The sequence below is a fragment of the Oenanthe melanoleuca genome, chromosome 2 (genome assembly GCF_029582105.1).
Source record: "Oenanthe melanoleuca isolate GR-GAL-2019-014 chromosome 2, OMel1.0, whole genome shotgun sequence".
Classification (NCBI taxonomy): Eukaryota; Metazoa; Chordata; class Aves; order Passeriformes; family Muscicapidae; genus Oenanthe; species Oenanthe melanoleuca.
In genome coordinates, this window is record NC_079335.1 from 106,652,126 (window position 1) to 106,673,948 (window position 21,823).

The 21,823-nt window shown below is 38.7% G+C and overlaps 1 protein-coding gene across 4 annotated transcripts in view; it reads left to right on the top strand.

Moving 5' to 3' along the window:
• Window positions 1-17,932, top strand: part of CPNE4 (copine 4) — a 214,149-nt gene extending 196,217 nt beyond the window's left edge. For 2 of the 4 annotated variants that reach the window (XM_056485293.1, XM_056485294.1), the window contains 4 exons: window positions 4,298-4,349; window positions 8,582-8,715; window positions 10,798-11,034; window positions 17,340-17,932. In XM_056485293.1, coding sequence (XP_056341268.1) covers window positions 4,298-4,349; window positions 8,582-8,715; window positions 10,798-11,034; window positions 17,340-17,471 — 555 coding nt within the window. In that variant the 3' untranslated portion in view covers window positions 17,472-17,932. Of the gene's footprint in view, window positions 1-4,297; window positions 4,350-8,581; window positions 8,716-10,797; window positions 11,035-12,335; window positions 13,011-17,339 lie in introns of those variants that run through there. The other 2 variants (XM_056485295.1, XM_056485296.1) reach the window with 1 other exon arrangement.
• The last annotated feature ends 3,891 nt before the right edge of the window (window positions 17,933-21,823 follow it).

The window sequence follows — 21,823 nt, forward strand, 5'->3', positions numbered from 1 at the left end:
ATAGCTTCTTATTTTAAAAAATGGAAATTCAGTTAAAGGGGTTTTAAAAAATATGTAGGCCAAACTAGAATAACAAGTTTCAATGAAACTTAAATAAGATGTGTTTGCACAGTTCAAAAGCCTTCCAGCAATTTGCTTTATCAGTGTTGGGGGATTTATTATTTTTCAGATTCTAAGGTAGGATTTTTGTTTGTGATTTGAGGTTTCTATCTGAATTAATAAAATATTTTTTCAAGAAATCTCAAAAATTCTCATCAACTAGGAAATTTTCCTTTCCTTTCATCCTAAATTATAAACATTTTAGCAAGGACCATGCATGCTATGAGGATGAATTTCATTGCATTTCAATCTGAGGGAAATAAGTTACCTGCCATGTTAAATCAATGTGATTTTTTTACAAAAGTGGCCATAAGAATGTGGAAGTATCATTATGATTCTTCCAAGAGCCTCATGGGTGCCATCATATTGATGGAAAAGTGCAGGTGTTTGTCATTGTATATGTACAGACAGTGGAGGCATTGGACACTGGTAAAAAAACCAACATTTATATTACCTGTCCTAGCAAAAATATTCCATACTGTTTATTTAATGGTCATTTCCTCAGAAATGCTGTCACTGTAATCTATATCATAATGTATGGTAGAGCTAGTTAATTTGCTTGTTAAAAACCTTGAAGGAATTACCTGTGAAATAGTATGCTTCTGGTGTAGGAAGTTCCTGGACAGCAGTGGTTTAATAATCCCACATCCATGATGGTATCTGCTAAAGAATGTAACTGGAGCCCTGCAGAGGGAAAAGATTAATTCAGAGCCAAATGTCTTTAGCTAGAGGCTTGGAGTGCAGTTCTGTGCAGCAGCCCAAGTAACACCAGGCTGATCCTGTGTAATCACCTCAGCATGCCAGCATTTCTCTCTCCTTCCCCTTCAGGGATTGATTTATGGATCAGTGTTAAGAAAGGAGGGCTGAGCAGAGGGTCAGCTCCATACTTGAAACTTAGTCCAGGGTCCATGATACACTCAGGGTTTTGTGACTGTGACATTCCTTAATGTGAGGCTGACTTCCACACAGACTGTGGTCTGCTGCTCTGGGCAAGGTTCTCTATGCCAGGTACTGATGTAAAGCAGCCATTCTGTATTTGTGTGACTTGACCATTCCAGGGTTTCCTGACTGTTAGATTGATCCACATCATCCTAGTAAATAATATAAACATGCCTGCTTCTGAACAGCCAAGCATCTTCTTGTTTCCCCTGAGAATTTCTCAGTCATCAGCATCTTAGGTGTTCAAACTTTTGCCTCCTTTTTCTCATCAGTTTATCAGTTCTGGGACTGTCAATCAATATCAGAAAGATTCCATTGAGTATACCAGCTTCTGGTTCTCTGTCATCAACATGGTTTGCCCTTCAGTTACAAAGCCCTTACATGTTTAATTTCAAGAAGAAAATGGTAAAAATAAATTAAAAAAAAAAAAAAGGAGGGAAACTCATCACTTTGCACACTGCTTAGCAAGCAAAAGCATTGAATGTGTGATCCAAACCACCTTTTGCCATGGATGAGCTCTACATGTAGTCCTATCAGGTAGCAGCCCAAGTTTAGTAAGGTCTTCAGTACATGGTGTAAGCCTGAAGTCTCTGTTGGTTTGGATGCTGTGTGGAGTTCTGGCCACCACAGGGAAGACAGCAAAGGGGCAGGTTGAAGCACAGCTGGCTTTGCTTAACAGAGTGGGGGATGAGTTCTGAGCATTGGAGAAGCTCTGCTTAAAAAAATATCTGTTGTTGGCTTGCCTTGGGTGATGATTTCCTGTTTGTGAACCACCAATGAGCTGCTCAAAGAACTTCTCTCCTTCACATTATACTTAAATCCTGTTTAAATTGGGATATATTGCTCAGAGAGCATAGGAAACATTCATTGTGTTTCCTATGCTGCCTTCAGGGTGCATTTTAACTGCTCTTTGTGAATCAGGATGACAATGTATGAGGGCCATTTGCTTTAGGAGGATAGCAGCCAATGCTCAGACACTATTATTTTTTGCATCATTGTGCACACTGACTAGACTTGGGTTTTCCTTATTGGTCTGAACTGTTGTCTACATTTTTCTTAAATAATAGCCTGAGTGCCATAGCTCAGAACCAGATAAATTGTTTGCATTATGTGATTCTGGAAGAGGCATGGCAACAAAAGCATCCACACCACACTGTATTCATAGCTTTTGAAAAGATTTGTATTTTCCTTTAGGTATAATTTCAAGTGCATTTGGAATAAAGAAATAAAATCACTGAAGAGAACAGGGTTGGAAGAATCAGTCTGCAATACATAAACATGCAATGCCATCCTTCTTGCTTTCATAACACAGTTAATGCAAAATACAGAAAGCCTAAAGGAAAGAGAAAGGCTAGTGAAAAACAAAAAATACCAATGAGTGAAAAGTCCCATAACAGTTCTTGACAGATGCAATTACCTTTGGCCTGCAGCTGGCCATGAGACTGGCAGATACCAGCTGGGCAAAGTGCACTGAGAGACATGCAGACCAGCCAGGCAGAAGGGCTCTGGAGCACCTCTGACGTGTTTTGGCAGCCCTGATCTTTTGTGCTGCTCAGTGAGGAACATAAATAGTGACTTCCTGCATTATCTTCCATGGCCAGGTAGGATAGACTGAATGAAACCCTCTCTCAGACTCATGCTGGATGGAGGCATGCTCAGTGCCTGGCTGGGCTGAGGCAGCTGCAGACTTCTCTGGGAGGTTTTGCTTCAGTCCTTTCCCATCATGGTAGAAATACTGCTTTATTTAACTCAGTAGTGGCAGGCATCTCTGTGGTAAGCAAGACTAGCATATGATGGGGAAATTCAATTTCTCTTTGGCAGTAATTGGCCAACTTTTACCACTTCACATTCACAGAAGCTTCTCTGCAGCCACATGTTTGATCTACGGGTCCCTTAGTCATAGACCAATTTCCATACCCTGCTGTCAAGACATCTAAACTAGCAAATGAAACAGCAACATCCAGCAAATAAATCTCTTCCTGCAAATAATCCTGGTTCCATTGTACAGGAGGCTGCTCTCCCTATCACTAGGACTGTTGGCACTTTTGAAGATCCTTCAGAGATCTATAACACTTTAAATATGTAGAATTGCAGTTATATAAATGCCTACTTAAATCTGGGATGATCACCTACATTCAATTTTAAATTATGCAAATTACCTGCTAAACTCTCAGCCACTTTTTGCAAGCCAAATATATATATATTCATTCACACATTATGCATTGCAAGACAAAATCTGAGTTTTTCATTCAAGAAAAATTAAGGCAAACACAACTAAGAGGATGGGCTTCAGAGCCAAAGAGATTAAAAGGAATCGAGACTTTTCAGATCAAAGAAAGAAGTAAAAAAGAATCTGAAAAAGAAAAATGCAGGCAAGAATAAACCTAAAAGAGGAATTCTGGAACTGGAGACTTACAGTGCCTAGCATTATTTAAGCATACATAAGTCTTGTATTATTTTCACAGGGCACTGAAGACAAAATACTTCATTTTGTTAGAAAACAACAACTTTGTTGTAGTCTCAGTGATTCTTTTTTAAGAAACAGATTTGTAGGAATTAATGATAGATTGAGAGAGAGAGAGATTGGAATATTCACTACCTGTGAGGAAAATCAAGAGTCTTCAAGATTTTTTAAAATTTATTATCCCCCAGACTAATCTAACTTTTTAACTGAGTTAAAATCCTTACACTTCTTACACTACTATTCCACAGTGGAGCCTTGATTTCTCTGGAGAATTACTTTCCCAGCACTCCTTGGCCTTAGATGAGGAGCTGTTCACACAGTGAGGTCAGGATGCAGAAGTGAGCTGACTTTCTGCTGTCACTGCTGTACACAACCTGCCTCCCCTGTCCTGCAGTCTGAGATGCTGAGCTGGGAGAGCTGGCATTTAAATCACCTCTGCAATAGATTCCTCATCTGATAGCCCAATCCTGACACCATGTTTATATGATTTTTTATGTATTTGGGTGGGTTTTCTTTATGCCTTTTTTGTTTTTTTGGTTTTTTTTTTTTTGGTTTTTTTTTTTTTTTTTGGTTGGTTGGCTTTTTGTTTTGTTTTGTTGTTGTTATTGACGAGTTTGGTTCCAGTTTTGCTACTTTGGTTCTGCAGGGAGCTCCGGCTGGGACTGTATTTCACACTTAACTGCTGAAAGCTTGAAAGGTCTCAGGTTTACCACAGAAAAAATGTCAAGAGTGTTTAATCACAAGTCTTCTTGGAATAATCTTTCTGACAACAGTCTTCTTTCCATTTATCTGTAGGTCTCTCATGACTTTGCAATCAATTTCAATGAAGACAACCCAGAATGTGCAGGTAACGCTCACAGTAGGACAGACTGCCATAGTTTTGCTGTGTGCAAAATGTGCATTTTTTTATTGCATCACCTGACTGTTATTCAAAGTGGTTTTATTAAAGAAGGCTAGGATTTGGGGACTTGACAGGCTCCAAAACACTGAGCTTAACTTTAGAAATCCTGGAAAGTGCCATACATTAATTTCCTGAAAAGTAGGTGGACATTCAGCACTTGGACTTCTGGAATCACTGTTTTTGGGAACTAAACTAATTGAAAATCTCCAGGTACCTCAACATCACAGGTTGTGCTGCAGAAGACAGGCAGGATAAGAAGGGCAGGATATGAAAAAGCAGGTTGTGAACTTCTGTGATCAAAAATTCCCTCAGTTTAGAGCCAGTTCTTTGACCAGACTTACAGCCTGCTGCAAGTAAAGGGCAGGGAAGCAGCTGATGACTATTGTGGTAGAAAGTAAGCTACTTTCCTGAGAGCAAATGCAGCAGGAGGCTACAGTGTAAGATATTGATATGTTCTGCCAATAATCATTAATCCTTGGTAATCAGAGACCAAATTTAAGAAGCAGATATTGCTGTATGTGAGATCTGCAGTGCCTGATGCTGTCTTTCTAAAATCTCCTGCCACAATTCAAGCATTTTGTAAAAGACAGTAACAGGAAAATAACCCCTAAACAAAATAAGTTAAGAGTCATTGCTGTCTAAAATGCACAGGTTGTTATCTCCCTTATCCTTCTGCTTCCATCCGCATACTGAACTGGATATTTCAAAATGCTCTTCCTGTTCCATTTTTCTAGCTGCTCCTTTTAGCCCTTCTCAGGCTTATTAGTGGCTTTCTTTTGGGCATGGGCAGCAAATATGTTCAGGATGAGAACAAAGATGCAAAGAACTGAAGTGAGGAAAAGAAGAGAGGACAAGCAATTAAAGGGAAGGAGACATCTTAAATGCAAGACCTGTTTTTGGTTCAGTGGTTATTCCTGCTTGTTCTTGCACTGTTGGATTGCCCCATCCTTTGCAGGTCATGTGCTTGAAATTCAATTGGGAGTAAGCCCTACACCTGCTTGATGTGCTCACACAGCCTTTTACATTGCTTTTAAGGAGTCCAAAGAAGCAGTTACATGTATGCATCTAGAAGTGCCTGTAAGCTTGTAAGCCAGCTTGATGGTTAGAACACAGTGTGGAGCTGGGGTAGGGTAGCAAAAGAGACCTCAGAATTCTGTCTGGGCCATCATATTTTATAATGTGTCATTAAAACACTTAACAGTGGTCAGCCTTAGGTGATAACATGTTTATATGTGTGCAGTGTTCAAATAGAGCTTTGTTTCTCAGTCTAACTGAAGGATATCTGTGACCCTCTGCATGCTGCAGAGAAAAGCTCTAGCAGTCTATGCAAAGAACACTTATTTTTATCCTCCCCCTCTCCCTTGCTGCTTCTTTTGAGTTCAAGGCTAATTTTTTTACCACACTGGCATTGTTATATAATGATTTTTATTTATTGAAAAGGCTGCCACATCCAGGTGGTGCCAGCAGCAGAGTTTGGACAGACAAACCCTCTGTAAGCAATGGATTTACTATCCAAACCACACTCTGTATGCAATACTAAATTTAACAATGGAAATGAAAGGGGGTAAAATAAACCAGGAAGGAGCTGCTCTGTGAGGCTTGGCTAATGTCACTTAATAATTTAAAATTTATCAGTATCTTTGCATAAGACTCAGTTATCTGATAAGTTAGCCCATCACCTGAAAGGAGTTCTAGGCCTAAGAAAATTTAAAATAATCAGCAACATGAAAGAATGCCAGGGAAGAAATTTTGCAACATTTGCACCTCTATCTGAAAAATATTAAAAGCACTTCTTTGTCTTAAATGGCACCTTTTAAAATAATATCCACCTGGGTGAAAGCAAGAAGTGGAGAAAAAAAACAGAAAATGTGTTGTTTAATTGTCTGCTGCAGCTTGCTTATCTGCCTGTCATGGGTGCTTGTTTGTTCTGTGATGTTTTCTAGATGCTCTCACTGTGTTAGGTGTCACAGGGAACAGTAACATCAGCAAGTCATGTGGAGAAAGGATGCAGGAGTGAGAAGGAGATAAAATGCTCAGTGATTACTCTATTTTACCTTGTAGTATCTAGCATACTTGCCAGAAAATAAAGTAAAATTGCTTTAAGAGTGTCTTGTTTTAAACAAAGAGACAGTGGTTGGATGCAATATAAAAAGTATGTGTCTATTTTGCCTTTGAGGAATAAAATCCTTTTCTCTGTGGAAGTAGAGCTTTTGCTGGCACAAGGTAGTGTGAAGCATCACTCTACATACAGGGATCACTGGAATTCACAAAATATAGATATCCTCACCTGTAACCATTTCCATTCTTGAAAATTTTAGTATTTATGGTCTTATATTTAGTATATTCATAGTACATTACTTTTATAGTCTTGTAATTAATACTTAGTTTATAATCTGAGGAAGAAAGTAGGCAACAACCTCTAGCCTGAATTAATATATCTACACATCTGTCTTAAACCCATATATGTATGTGCACACTGTATTTCACTGGAGATGCTGAAAGGGGTTTCCAAATAAAAATGTAAAGAGTTGAATTGTGGAAAAAAATGCACATTGATTCTGCCTAACATAAAGGAGTACAAGAACAGCAAGATACAAAGTAATCCACTCACATATCCTGTTGAGCTGGGATTGGATGACAGTAAATATATCTAAAATATATTAATCTGAGGAAGCAAATAAGAAATTATGTTTCTAGAACATGTCTGTCTAAGATGAGAACAACTTTCTGACATGAACGACACCAAATCTCTGTGGAATGCAGGGAATAAGGTTTATCTTACATTATTTTACTGCATAAGAAGAAAAGTACATTGTACCTTATCATCTTAGAGAAGATTTATGAAGCCTTCATGCAACATCATTAAATATATGTCATGAAATCCTTAGCAAGTTTAAAATTGGAAGTTAACCAAAGGTCAGTTTTGCAATATGTAATTTAGTCATTGGAATTACCAAGGGAAATTTTGTACCATTTCTTTACATTTCAGCCAATCACAGCTATAACTGGAGCAAGTTCTTTTGTCTGTTGGCACTGCATTGGAAAAATGTATCTGTAGCTGTGTCTAAAGAGAGAAAAATGTTCACCACTTTTTCACAGGAGTGTATGTGTGTCATTGTAAAATAATTACAACTCCCATTTGTTAGTAATAAATCTGCACCCATCTATCCTGTAAATATGGATGAGTAAAAAATCTCATGAGTGAGAAAGTCTCCATGCAAAATGAAACTGGCTTAGGATCTTACTGAAGTAATTTCATTCTGCAGCATCCTTTGTAAAGCTTTTCAGTCTATCACTTTCCAACATTAGACCTCTAATCCTTTAGGTCTGGTATGCTGGGAGTACTGAATGGGGAGGCTAATGTGCATCACTTCAAGAAATCCTTCTTCTCAATGATTGAAAATACCAATTTCCATTCTGTGATCTGTCAAGTGTGTCAGCAGAAGTCTTTGCTTCCTGGTCTGACTATATATCCTGAAATGAAAAAGCCAAAAATAGCTAGTTCTCCATCAAAAATTCTCAGCTAAAGCTCATTTTTCTGTAGGCTGCAAAGCATCCTGCTGTTTCTTCCAAGATTTCACAGCTTTTGGTCATAGTCAAATTCAACCTGAGTGATTATGCAAATTAACCCTGAAAAATTATTTTCTTAGCACAGGGCAGTCAGGTATTTGAAAAGATGTGAATCCCTTAACAGCTTTAGGGCATAAGTACAAAGGACAAATTTGTTGGCAACTGCCACGATAAACAAAAATATTCATCTGAAGAGGAGAAGGAAGTGTTGTAGTGTTTCTTAATGTGTGTCTAGACCTTTCAGCATGGATCTCAATTGTTGATCAGGCTATCACATCTTAAACCCAGAAGAGAATGGAAGCTATGGCATTGCAAGCTCATACCCGAAAAACAGGCATTAAAAGCTGCTGGGAAGGAGAAGCATGGGGTAATGAATCTACAAACTAGATTCAAGGCATCTAGAGACAGATTCCTGGAAATTATCTGAAGTTGCTAGTCTTTTCTAATCATGTAGTATTTTTAATTTTGTTCATTAAGAACCCACCTTTCATTTACATTTTAAACAAGCCTGATATTGGCAATGAGCTCCACATTTATTTTTCCTTTTTTTTTTTTTTTTTTTTTTTCTTTTTTTTTTTTTTTTTTTTTGTTCTCTTTTTTTATGCCAGGAATACAGGGTGTTGTGGAAGCTTATCAGAGCTGCCTTCCTAAGCTGCAGCTGTATGGACCAACAAACATTGCTCCTATCATCCAGAAAGTGGCAAAATCTGCATCAGAGGAGACCAACACCAAGGAGGCTTCGGTAAGGGAAAAAAAGCTGTGTTTGCCTTTTTTTCTTGTGTTATTTTGGATCTCTTGTAGGCCATCAAAACAAGGCCTTTTAATGCAGACTGTGCCTTCACAGTTTTTATTAACTGCCTTCTCAGAAGGCAGCTTAAACCTGTGTCAGCTTGAAGAGTGTATCCAGTATTTATAGCTTTGGTTGTCACAGCTTTTAACTCTTTCCCCATTGATCTTTTTCCTGCTTTTAGGGATGTTTTATTGTAGCACACCTAGTTCTTCACTGTGGAAATAGAAATGGCACTACTAAGTTGACAAAAATTGAGCATTGAAGCTCTCAATGTCTTGGTTGTACCAGGAGATGAGTTCAAATGTTTCCCTACTCAGACTACCCAATTTCATGTCTTTTGCAGAGGCTATAGTAATTTTTTTCTGTTCACCTAGGGGATTTTTCCAACCATTCATTTGAATATGGTAAGGATACAGTTTTCAGCTTGTTATTACTGATGAAGTAATTTGTACCTTTTAGAAACTGGAAGTCTGTTAGCCTGCACCTGATAAAAATCCCAGGACATATTTCTTGGGCTAAAAGACTTACATATAGATCACATTGTAAAGGTACATCTTTGAGATGCATTAGGTTTATTTTGATCCTGCCTTGAAGACAGAGTGGGAGAAAGGGAGAGCAAGAGAATTGGAGGGAATATGTGAGTAGCTCTTACCATTTACAAGAGAGTGCTGTGGGAGTAAAGGATGTCAGAGAGATATTGTGTGCTGCAGCACAAAAAGTGCCTAAGTACTGAACAGAATATAGCTGTGCATTGGCATGTGCCTCATCAGCTGGCCTAGAACTTTCCCTAAGCTTTCTTCATATTCTGAGCCCTTTTATAGTCCTATTAGGGCAGTAGTTACCAAATATTTCTGTTCATGAGTCTGGGCTTGTGACTGATATTTACAAGAGCATGTAACAGAACAGGGGGTAATGGCTTCAAACTGAAAGACGACAACTTTAGATTAGATATTATTTTATTAGATAATATTATTTATTTATTATTATTTATTTAGATATTATTTTTTAGATATTATTTACTCTGTGAGGGGTGAGGCACTGGTTGCCTGGAGAAGCTGAGCTTACCCAATCCCTGGAAGTGTTCAAGGACAGGTTGGATGGAGCTCTGAGCAACCTGGTCTAGTGGAAGGTGTCCCTGCCTCATCATCAGTTCAACCTAAATGATCTGTAAGGTCCCTTCAAACCCAAACTATTCTGTGACTCTATGATTCCACTGTTGTTTCCAGAACCTTGATAGTCTCAGTCCTAAAATGGGGAATTGCTGTGTTTGAATTTCCATACCCACCTAATCCTGAGGTGGCTCACACTAACCCAGTGCTGTTTCTGATCTATTATGCCTTACTGAATAAGTTCCTACATTCTGTGCCTAAGCTTCCCCCTTTCTCTCTGAAAAACAATTTATATTGTTCAAGACTGTTCAAGATGAAGTTTTCTCCTTGCATGTTTTGTTTTATTCGTGGCAGGACAAGATGATTGGAACACTTTGAGTTTATACTGCTGTATATATATAATTATTATTGATGTTTAGTGTGTTAGTATTGCTCCTGCAGAGTGACCAAATCCTATGATTTGTTCATTTTTCCTTTTAATGTACATTGGTTAAATGACTCCAGCTGCCTAAAAATTCATAAAGGATCCAAGTAAGGGCCACTCTTCACCATTACCAAGTGAAGAAATGTCATAGCTCATGATCCTAGCTCGTTCAGTGGGCTTTGAAGTTTTGGGAAAGAAATGACAAGCTCACCAAAATGCTTGCTCTCCTCTGGAGAATGAGAAAACCTCTCTTAGGGACTCTGTGTGAAGAGTATGATGATGGGTATATTCCTGCCTTGCTCTCCTCAGGGAGAAATTAGTAGCTGAGGAGCTTGGAATGGAAAATTTTATATAGTCAATATATATAACAGCTCTTTTCTCTTCAAAAAGGTCCATGAGTGAGTTACCAGAAACACTTTTTATACTTTTTAACTTAAAAAGTACATTTGGAACTATATTAGCTAAAGATGCAACTTGTCGCTTCTCGCCCAACAACGCCAGCAATATTTCATCCTGCTGATCCTGACGGACGGCGTCATCACGGACATGGCGGACACCAGGGAGGCCATCGTGCACGCCTCCCACCTGCCCATGTCCGTCATCATCGTGGGCGTGGGCAACGCCGACTTCAGCGACATGCAGATGCTGGACGGCGACGACGGCATCCTCAGGTCTCCCAAGGGCGAGCCCGTGCTGCGGGACATCGTCCAGTTCGTGCCCTTCAGGAACTTCAAGCACGTAAGCTCTGGTTGTTCCGTCCCTGCTTAGCCTTGCATCTGCGTGAGGTGTTGAGTGAGTCTGTGGCATTGTTGTGTCAGAAATAGTGATGCAAAAGGAATCAGGATGCAGTCTGCTCCATTGGTGAGTTGGTGAGGGTGGGAAAGGAAGAGGCAGAATCTCCATGTGCTTTTTTGCGGTGCCAGTCCTTGCTTCCACTTTCTCCCTGATTTAATTTGGTTACTTTCCCTGCCTAATTTTTCCTGGTGTCTGTTTTCCATTCTCTTTTGCAGCTGTTCTATTAAAACTACTGTATTCTGCTTTCTGTTCCTTCATTTCCACAGGCAGATGACATAGCTTTGAATTTGTCCCCACAGTGTTCCCCAGGTTTCTTTATTGAAGTTTGGTGCCTGAGTTCTCAAATGCAGGATTATCCACCCACAGCATCTGGGTTGCCTCCAAACCTTTTCCCAAATTCTGTACAAGAGCACAGACAAGAAAATGGCATTACTGAGAACTTCCCTCTGCCCTCAGCCAGCTGTTCCTGACTGAGGCCAGTGTAGGAAAGAAAGGAACAGAACCAGCATTAAATTGCCAAATCTACAGTAAAGCCTTGGTCATTAACTTTTCTTCTCAGTCACCTGCCCTACATTGTACCATCTGTTCCAGGCACTCTTCAGCAGCAGGGTAGGCACAGTTCACCAGCAGAAGAGGCTTTCCCACACAGAGGGGCTTTTCAGAGCCCTTTTCCTCCATATGGAGGCATGCATTTTGTTCCTCTGCAGTGCTCATCCCATCCCTTTCCTTCCCTTTTCCCATCTATCTCTCCCTTCTCTCCTCTCACTTCTGTTACATTTACTTGGATCTCCAGGCTGTTTTTTTGCTCTGTCTAGGAAGGATATCCTCAGTATTTGATTTGAGAATTTCTTTGCCTCACAGTGCAACTGACTCATTCTCCTCATGAGACTGCTCTTTTCAATCAGCTCCCAAATGCTAGAGATCCTTAGATTTGGATGTGTCACAGCGAGTTCTCAGCTCTGGGCTGGTTTTGATCTCAATATGGGTTCACATTGCTTACATTTCTTTTTTACTTTAGCTCCTTTTTTTTTTTAGTTTTTCTGGAATTTCTGTCACCGTGAAAGATTTTTCTTCTGTTTGCTACTTCCAAAATACCTTCATTTTTCTCTTTTCAAGGATTGTTCTTTTTTTCTCATTTCAAAATGCAATTTTTCAATATTTGCCTTAGATCTAGACACACTTCTTACTTTAACAAACTCTACTGAGGAGAAAGAGAAACAGACTTATTCCTCTTTTCCTTCTAGCTTTATGTAAGCCATGGATGCACTCAGGAAGGAAAACTCACCTAATGCTGTTGGTTTGGTGACACCATGCCAAATAGCTACAGATTGACTGCACATTTCTGTGCTGACAGGGGCACACAGCCACCTACCTGCTGAAGCAAAGTATGAGCACAACCACCTCATAGCTTGTGATTCCTTCAGCACATAATCACAAGTGCATAGTGCTGCACTGTAGTCATTGGAAAAGTGTCCAGAGCTGAGTTATTTATGGGCTAGTGGGAGAGCTACTTTTAATTAGGTGAAAACATGTTTCTGCAAGGAACTGGCAAAGCCAGCTACATTTGTTATTTTTGGTTTCACTTTGTATTTCATAATAAAGCTAAAATCATCCTGGATTTAATAGATTAACGCTGACAGCTGCAGTTCTGGGCTCTAAATATATTGTGCCCCTGGTGTTAACTTGTGATTGAATCTGTGGCATTGTTATTGCCAGCACTGGTCAAATGACAAGCATATATTCTTTTTAGCTGATTTAGATTAACTTCCTCAGTACTGGGAGAGGAAAGCAATCTTTATGTATTCTTCTTGTTAAATAGTGATATTTTTCTCCCTCTTTCAGTAGCAAAGATAACATAGAGCAAATACAAATCTATCTCTATACCTATCAGAAAAGTTAATAAATCTTATGCAACCTGATATTTAGTCTGTTTATTGTGATCTTACAGTTTTTCAACAAATGTCAGTGTAATGGATGAGTGCTCATAAAAATAGCCACTTCTGGTTGAATTTCTTTATTGTCATATCCCAAATAATCTCTCTCTCTCAACAAAGTGATGTTCACAGCTTCCTTGCTTACTTAGCACAAACAAAAGACCATACATCAGCTAGTGAAATATTTTTCTCACAGGAGAAATTAGTTTTGATTCAAAATTATTTTTCCCCAGAGGAAATGCATATTTAACACATTTGGGAGTTGCTTGTCAGATCAGTTCTGACCAAACACAAGAATTTACATACATCAGTATATTACTTTTGACAGCTTTAAGCAAAATATATATTTAGGTAAAAATCCCATTCATTTTGTCAATGTACTTTGTGTTAATTTATTAAGTAGAAAAAAAAGTTGAAGAATCTTTTTAGAAAGATTAAAAATCAAATTGTGTAACATTTATAGGTTTTTCTGATAAATCAAGTATTTGTTTATTCCTAAATCCATATTATATCTATTAATGACAGAAGAAGAGAAGAAAATGTTATGTGTGAGCATTTATTTTTTGTTTTGTTGGAAGAGTAAACCAAAAATCCCTTGGAGTCAAACCAAGCAATATTTTTTTTTTCATAACTTCTATTCTCAGGTCAGTTGAAACTCAAAATCTCATATCTATCCAAAGAGACCAAAAATAATTTGTGCAAAACCCCCCTTTGAGAAAATAGAAGGAGGTGGAGAAGGAAGTTGTAAAAATAACCTATAGAACAAATCCCTTTTATTTTATAAGTTTGACTTTGGAGAAGGTTCTGAGCCTGCACAGCACTCATACAGGCATTTAACACATTTCAATTAGTTATCCACATACTTAAAATCTTATACCCATGTCAATGTCTTACTGCCCTGAGACTCAGTGTAGACAGCAGGTTCTATTATAGGGGTTTAATCTCCTATGCAAAACAGTGCAGCAGAAGTACTTCAGTAAAACCTCTAAGCTTTTTATCTCTCTTTAAGGAATATCTTTGAAGCCATCAAAATAATAATAGTAACTGTAGTGACTCTTGGCCAATCCTGTAATTGTAGAGGCTTGATAAAATCAAGGTAACCATTAACACTTAAAAAATTGTATAGTGGGTGACATATGCCATTCACTAAAGGGGAACATAACAAACAAAGGAAACATATTTTCCCTGAATCCAAGTGACTTTTTTCCCTCCTTAATCATCACCACCCCAGTAATGTGAGTGTCCTTCACCTGAAACTGTAGAACAGTGATGCTCCATCACTGAAACCTAGTTGAACAAAATCACCTGCTTCAATCCATTCACAGTCATATTTTAAGAAATGAAATTTTCTGCCTTTGGGATGTATGATATATTTACTGGGCACAAATCTGATGCCATGGGTAGATTGTATTCCATTCTGCATTGTATTCAATCACAAAGGTTAACAGCTGTGACTTCATAACATACATCACCACAAAGGAGTGTAGAAAGCACAGCTCTCAACCACTGCAAGGATCAATGTTTTGCACTATGCATTGTAGTTAAAGGTGAAGCATTGTGAAGCTATAAAACTGAACCCACAGTCATTTGTAATACACACCAATTACAGAATCACAGGGGATTATTTTCCTGTTTCTGACTGATCTGATTGTTGTGCATCAGCTATCAGTTGAGAACTATTCATCTTGAGGTGCTTATTGCTAGGATGCTCTTCAAGCAGTGGAGAAAATGTTACAGTAAAACATTAATCTAATGTACCATCTGTGTCAATGACCCAGCAAAGGTAATCCTTACACAACACTGATTAACTGGGTCTGTGCTTTAGCTTAAAAGTTACTGAGTATAAATTGTCACTTATAAAAATGCCACTTTGCACCATCTGATCCAGAAATGAGAGTGCTTTACCACCACAAAAAGCATGTAAGGTACAGGTGGTCCAAATCACCAGAGAGGAAACCAATCTCAAGCCTGATTTTGGGATGTTTTCTGTCAGAAAGAGCCCCAGGACAAAGAGACAACACTGGCATGATGAAACTCAGTAAAGCAACAGTTGTCCATGCTCAGACTGAAGCATGGAGCCAAGCCAGCTACCCCAGAGCAGCCCTGCATGGGGCACACATTGCCTGTGAGCCTGTGGGCACGATAAATGTTTTCACTTAAACCTCAATGAAAGGCTTTTCAGCTGAGGACTTCTGAAGTGGCAGAGATTCAGCTGTGCATCTGAGCCCTGACAGAGCCTGTTGTGAAGGGCTGACCCTTTGTTCAGGAGGAATGGATGTGGCTCAGAAGAGAGAAGTGGAGGGGGAGGAGGATGCACAGCAGTGAGTGCTGTTGGCCCAAAGTTCAGAACCTGTGAACTACACAGAGAAGCTGATGCTAGTGCTCCTGCACAGCATTTTTAAATACAGAGCAGGGCAAAGTTTCCTGATGGCTATGGCTTGTGTGTGCAGCACTGGCTCAGGGCTTTCCCCCACTCCCTGTTTTTACCTCTGTGTAGGGTTGCATTTTTGGTAAAATAGAGGCAGGCTAAGCTTTGACACACTGGGAAGATTTTAAAAAACAGTAATTTTCAATTGTAGAAATCAGCCATTTGTGTGATTCCAAGGGGTTCTTTCTGATTATTTTAGTTGGAACTAGATGAACTTTAAGGTCCCTTCCAACCCAAATCATTCCACAATTCTATAAAACAGGTTTATGCAAGAATTGGGCAACTTGGGAAAACCAAGCATTCCACTTTTCAGGGTTAAAATGAACACTTGCTGCACTGTCACATGAAGTATGCTCTATGCTGTGCCAGTTTGTTCATGCAGAAATGTTCCAGGCTTTTTTGGCTGCACAAATATTTTGGTATAAATGTCACAATAGGGAAATAGCAGTTAATTTCATTTGTTACTAATCCCATACGTGAGTCAAAATACAAAAATACAGGCGAAAATCCAAAAACCTCTTTCTGGTTTTGCTATCTTATTATTTTATACTGGATTTTCTAATATCCTGGGGTTTTCTTCACCCTTGGATTAGCCTGCCTACAAATAGTTTACCATTTACATTCTATGTAAACCCGATTTTAAGACTCTGTAAGGAAGAGGATGCCACCCCACAAAACAGAGTAGATCAAAAAACAGTCAATACAACTGCTTTGTGACATGGTAGGTTTGAAACTTGGCTGATAACACAACAGACAATGAGGAGGAAAGTGCCCCCTGATTTGGGAAAAAGTACTTGGTTTGCAGAAGTGTGATCCAACCACCAGTTGAGTTCCCATGCATCATGTGAGCGGTGGTCTGCACTCTATGGAGATAAATGCTTCAATTTAAACCTCTCAAAATGAAATTTAAGTGTTTGCATTTTGACTGCATCTTTGTGGTGGGCTCAAAAGGATTATGGCCAAGCAGGCTGGTTCTGGAGGACTTGGAACCAGTTCTACCCAAACACTTAGAAACAAGCAAATCTAAAACATGGGGCCAAAGGGTGCATGGGAAGAGTCCAGTTTTGTCACTGCTGAATTCAGGGACTGAGGAATATCCATACAGCACACACAGATAATGGCTGCCCACAAAACATCCACAGGCAACTCTGCTTAAAATGAAGCATTATCAGGGTGTGATGCAGCAACTTTGTGTTGTTGATGGGCAGGGTTTCCCACTGCACTGAGGGGGAGCCCTCCTCCCTGCCTGGCGTAAAGCCAGTGGCCATCTCTCTATCCATCTCTAACTTTCAGGGCCATCAGTTCTTAGTCTGGTTGACATCTGCCATTTTTACATTGCAGGAAGAGCTTTAAAGCCTCCATCAAGACTAGGATTGAAGGTTTATTGTAACCACGGTTTAATTCCAATAAACACAAAGTAATTTTTTATTGAATTAAACCTTTTCCAGCCATTAGAACACCATGCCAGATTCCAAAGAGCAGAATGGTGATGAAGGCTTCCCTTTCACAGTGTTGTCCATTCATGTTCAGCTTGGAGCTCTGCAGGGCTCCTTGCTGAACACTGATGAATGAAGTCTTTGCAGCTTTTATTGTATATGGGGCTCTCCCAGAGTGCAGGGAAGTTCAGTTAGCCTGAACTTAAAATAGTCCAAATTGACCTGAAGTCACACTGAGGACTTTTGGCTCTAGTGTACTTTTAGGCAGCTACAGCTCCATACCTAAACTGACTCATAAAATGAGTTTCCAGCAAGTGTGATTCACTTTAAGTTTTTTTTGCCTTCCATTTCTGTACCATACTTGATCTCATGGCACCAGTGCCTCTAAAACCCATGGCACTTCTAGCAGAGAGCCAGGTTAATGCTTGTGTTTTCTACCATTTCCTGCAGGCATCCCCAGCTGCTCTAGCAAAAAGTGTTTTGGCTGAAGTTCCAAACCAAGTGGTGGACTATTACAATGGCAAAGGGATAAAACCAAAATGTGTGTCAGAGTACGAGTCTTCCAGGACACTAGCTCCATGAACCTGCCTGCACTCTTTTACAAATTAAAAAAGAAAAATGCTACTGTCTACAACTACTGTATTTAAAAAATGAAACAAAAAAAATAGCACGTTTTGGTGATTTTTAACTAAAATAACTTTTTTTTTTTCTTTGCATGTGCAGCCTAAAGGCTTAAATCTGTTAAGCGGTTGTATTGTTGAAAACTTTTTATGAGAAAAAAAATCCAGAAAAAAAAAAGTGAACTCTTTACATTACAGCATGTTGCCTTGAAATAAAAAGTTATCTGTATCTGGTTTTTATACAGGTTTGTTGAAATTTTGCTAAATTTCTTATATTTACACTGTAAAGCATTTTGAAATATTTATTGAGAGTCGATAGCCAAAATGTCTGGTTTAATCTGCTATGAACTGAGAGATTTTTCAAAATGGCAGATGCATGAACTGTATTTTGCATGTTTAAAATAAAAACAACACAGTTTTGCAGTTGTCTTTATTTCTCTCTCTGCCACAAGGCCGCCTGCTTTCAACTTCCGTATTCCAAGGGAAGGGTAATAAACTGTTTCAAGAGATACCTGACCTGAACCATGGACATTTCTAATGTTAGCACCTTATAACATGGACACCCAAACAAGCCCACTCATTTTTTAGCCTGAGTGGTAATTTTTCAAAAGTCTGACAAATCCAGCTGTTACAAAGTGTGCAGACCACAGCTGTAAAGAGATCTGGCTTGGAGAGCATGATCCATCAGGACTGCATGTCTTAAAACATGCCTACTTAATCCAAACAGTCTGGCTGGCTTTCAAACAGGATGTATTTTGGCTATCCAAATTTATAATATCTCCATTTGGGAATTCTTATTTTGTTTCATTTGTGTTTTTAAATCTCACATGCACTATCCAACTCTGTGTGGCACATTTTCCAAATGAAATTTTGCACAGCCTGATTTTGGGACAAGCAGTGATCTGTAACTTCATCCTCACACAGATCACCTGAGTGTAATAGAAGAACTGTTCTTTACCAAACAAATATTGAAGCCACCTATGTTAAAAAAAAAAAAAAAAAAAAAAAAATTTAAAAAAGGACACACGAACAGAATGGTGATAGACTGGATTGCACTTTTCATTGAAATATTTATGTATGTAAGAGAAGAAATTGGATCAATGTTATTTTTTTGTGTTGAAGGATGTGACACGTTAAAAACTAAGAAGAAAATTTGACAAAAAATAATCTATGTAGGATTGTCCAAAAGTCACAATTTTGGATGAGTTGTACTCCCACTGAACTGAAAACATTCTTGTTGCTAGTACCTGAAGACACTGTTTGGGTCCAGTGCTGAGTATTTTGGAAATCTTCCCCTGTGAGCAAAGGGTTTTGGTTAAGAAATACATATTTTTAAATGAGTTTTCAGGTAACAGAGTAGTCGAGAGCTCCCTGCTTCTCCTGTAGAGGTAACTTCCATAGGATCAGCTTTGATTGATGATTTTGTACTTTAAAATGAAGGCAGTGGGATAGCCAAGATGCACATTCAGTTCTGCCCCATCTCTCTCCTGCAGTACCATCATTCACACTTGCTTGTAAAGATTTCTTCAGATGATCAGATACTGAGCAGCAGCCAGTATTACTTCGTCATGGGTATAAATTGTCTGGAGATGTCCAAACTGATAAATCTCAAATCCACATTTCCATGTAATGGCTGACACTTCACTTGAGAGCTTACCCTGTCAGGCTGCACATCTCTCCCTCTGTGGGTGTATTTCATCTGGAATGATGATCTCTGTGATCTCCTCTTACATGTCATACACTATTCTGCCAATGACTCTTAATTCTTACATACAACACCTCTAGTTTCTTATTCTCACTTCCCCATTTTCTTTCCTTCCCTATTCTCAAGAGGAGCATTTTCTAGCTGTTAAAGCACAGGACTGAAAAATCAATGACTCCATGTTCTTTTCTCCTCCAGTATCTCATTTTTTAATGTTTTAAATGTTCTGCACCTCAGATTCCTCATCTGTAAAAGGAAGGTCACTGTCATGTATCATAAATATCTCTCAATAGTACTGGGGGACTTTAATACTTGAAAAGGGATTTGAGATCCTTCCTCAGAGGCAGGATGGTGGTCATACCATGTAAAGAGTATTACATTACCCTGGGACCTGCATTAAGGGATGTCATGTACAGTTGAGGAGAAGTTTAGCCTTTTGTTCATCATTTGTGAGACTGAATAAAAGAAAGCTTTCAGCAAGAAAAACTAGGAATCAGATACATTTTTCTTCTGGTACATGTAATCTTTGGCTATACTAATTTTTGAAGTGTTTATGGTTACATAGAATTGGGCAGTTAGAGCTCTTAATTTCCAGAGGTGTTACGAGATGCTTCTATAATGTGGCATCATGAAAAATGCAGAAATCAAAAGGCTATTGTGTGCTGAGGTATATAAACTATCAGTCATTTTCATGTGTGTACACAGTCTAAATAAGTGTCTTTAGAACCCCAGCTGCTGTAGATCTTTCTGTTTACTTCACACAATCCTGATTATAAATGCTCTCTACTTAAAAACAAATCATTATCAGTGATTGATACAAAGTCAGCAATTCTGTAGCAGCCCTCAAGTAATTGGAAAGATACCTTCATGGTATTGAAAAATCAATTGGAAATCTCCTTCACTCTGTACAGATCTCAGCATGTAAGACAAACACATAATAGTGTGGTGAGTTCGTGTAGGATGCACTGAAGACAAAACTGGCCATCTGGTAAAGGCTTTCTAATGAGGCTTTGGATGTTATTTTCATTGCTCCAAGCTACTCTGCAATAAAATACTGTGGACTTTGTGCAGGGTAACCTCATTAAATATATGAATATATCTCTGAAATGGGATATTTTTCTCCTGTTTTATCTACTTAGGGTTTTAGCAAGGCCATTCTGCCTTTAGGCTGAACTGCCATCAATTTTTCCTGCAGATTTTTTATGCAAATTTAAACTTCTACTGCCTTTTGATAGATCATTTTAAATTCTGAAACCGGCTTTAAAATAAATTACATCTTGTCTTTCTGAGATAACCAATGATCTAAAATATATTCTCTGCCAACTACAACCCTGCCTTCCTTTTAATCTCAAATCCAATTCAAAAACCAAAAAAGTCACAGAAAAGTCCTATTAGCCCAAAATATATCTATATATATAAATACATATATTATATATATAAAATATATAATCTATAATTCTTGAGCCAGATGCAGGAATGAGCTGTAGTTTTAATTTGTAGGGGAAAATAAGTCCACAAGAGATTTGAATAAAAGCACCAATACTAAGTGCTTATTACCCTAAGGTAAAACCTTTCCATATGAAGATTTTACCACAACCATGATGAACAATGTAGTATAGTGTTCCAATTTTTTTTGTGGTGTGCTTTTTTTGTTTTTGTGGGGTTTGTTTGTTTTTGGTTTTTTTCTTTGGTTTGGTTTGGGGGTTTTTTTGTTTTCTTTTTTGGGAAGGATGAGCTGGAAGATTCCTAGGATAAGTTTACACTTCTCAGGTTATTTTTCTTTTCCCTTATTTATAAAAAATGCCATTTTTGCCACAAGAAAAATAGAGTTTATACCACCACCTGTCCTCCTTCAAAGGTCTTATTTGTATCTGCAGTTCTGAGCTGAGGAGCTGCCCTATACTGGAGGCAATTTCAGCAATTAGAGAGCTATATGAATGATAACTGCCAGCCCAGCTGCATGTTTGCTTGCAGCATTCAGCACAAATCATCAGCTGGCTGCACTCCCACCTCCTCTTTTTTATTCTTTCCAATCATTGCAAAGTTGGAGAGATCGTCCAAACTTATCAGGTGAAACCCAGGTGACCTCTCCTATGAAGGCTGACAGTTCAAAAGTGGTGTTTCCACTTTCCACTTCCAGTTCTGAGGACTACTCAAGGCAGCAGACTGGTGGGAAATGTTTTTGTAATGGGTGCTCTTCCTTCTCTCCAAAAAAAAAAGTAGTAGTCATTTCCACTGCTGTGCAGAAAGCCTTTAACTGCTGTGTTCAGGAGGCACTTGAATTCTTGTCCCACTGATGAGAGCAGGCAGTTTGCCATCTGATTGCATTCAGAGGTGCAGGCATCTTGATACACCCACTCCCCCTTACACACACAAATCTGAGAGTTCATGCCTCTTTAGCACCATGACAAGCTGCATGCACCTAAAATACAAACAAACAAAAAACAATGAACAAAAGGTTTATTTTACGTCATGATAAAAGGGAAGAAAATGCAGAGCTGAAATTTTTCTCTCAGAAATGTGTGCCCCTGTGTATTACTTCCAATACTGGTGCACAAAATACCATGTCACCTCAGCTGTGCAGGATGCTACATGAGAAAAGTATCATACTG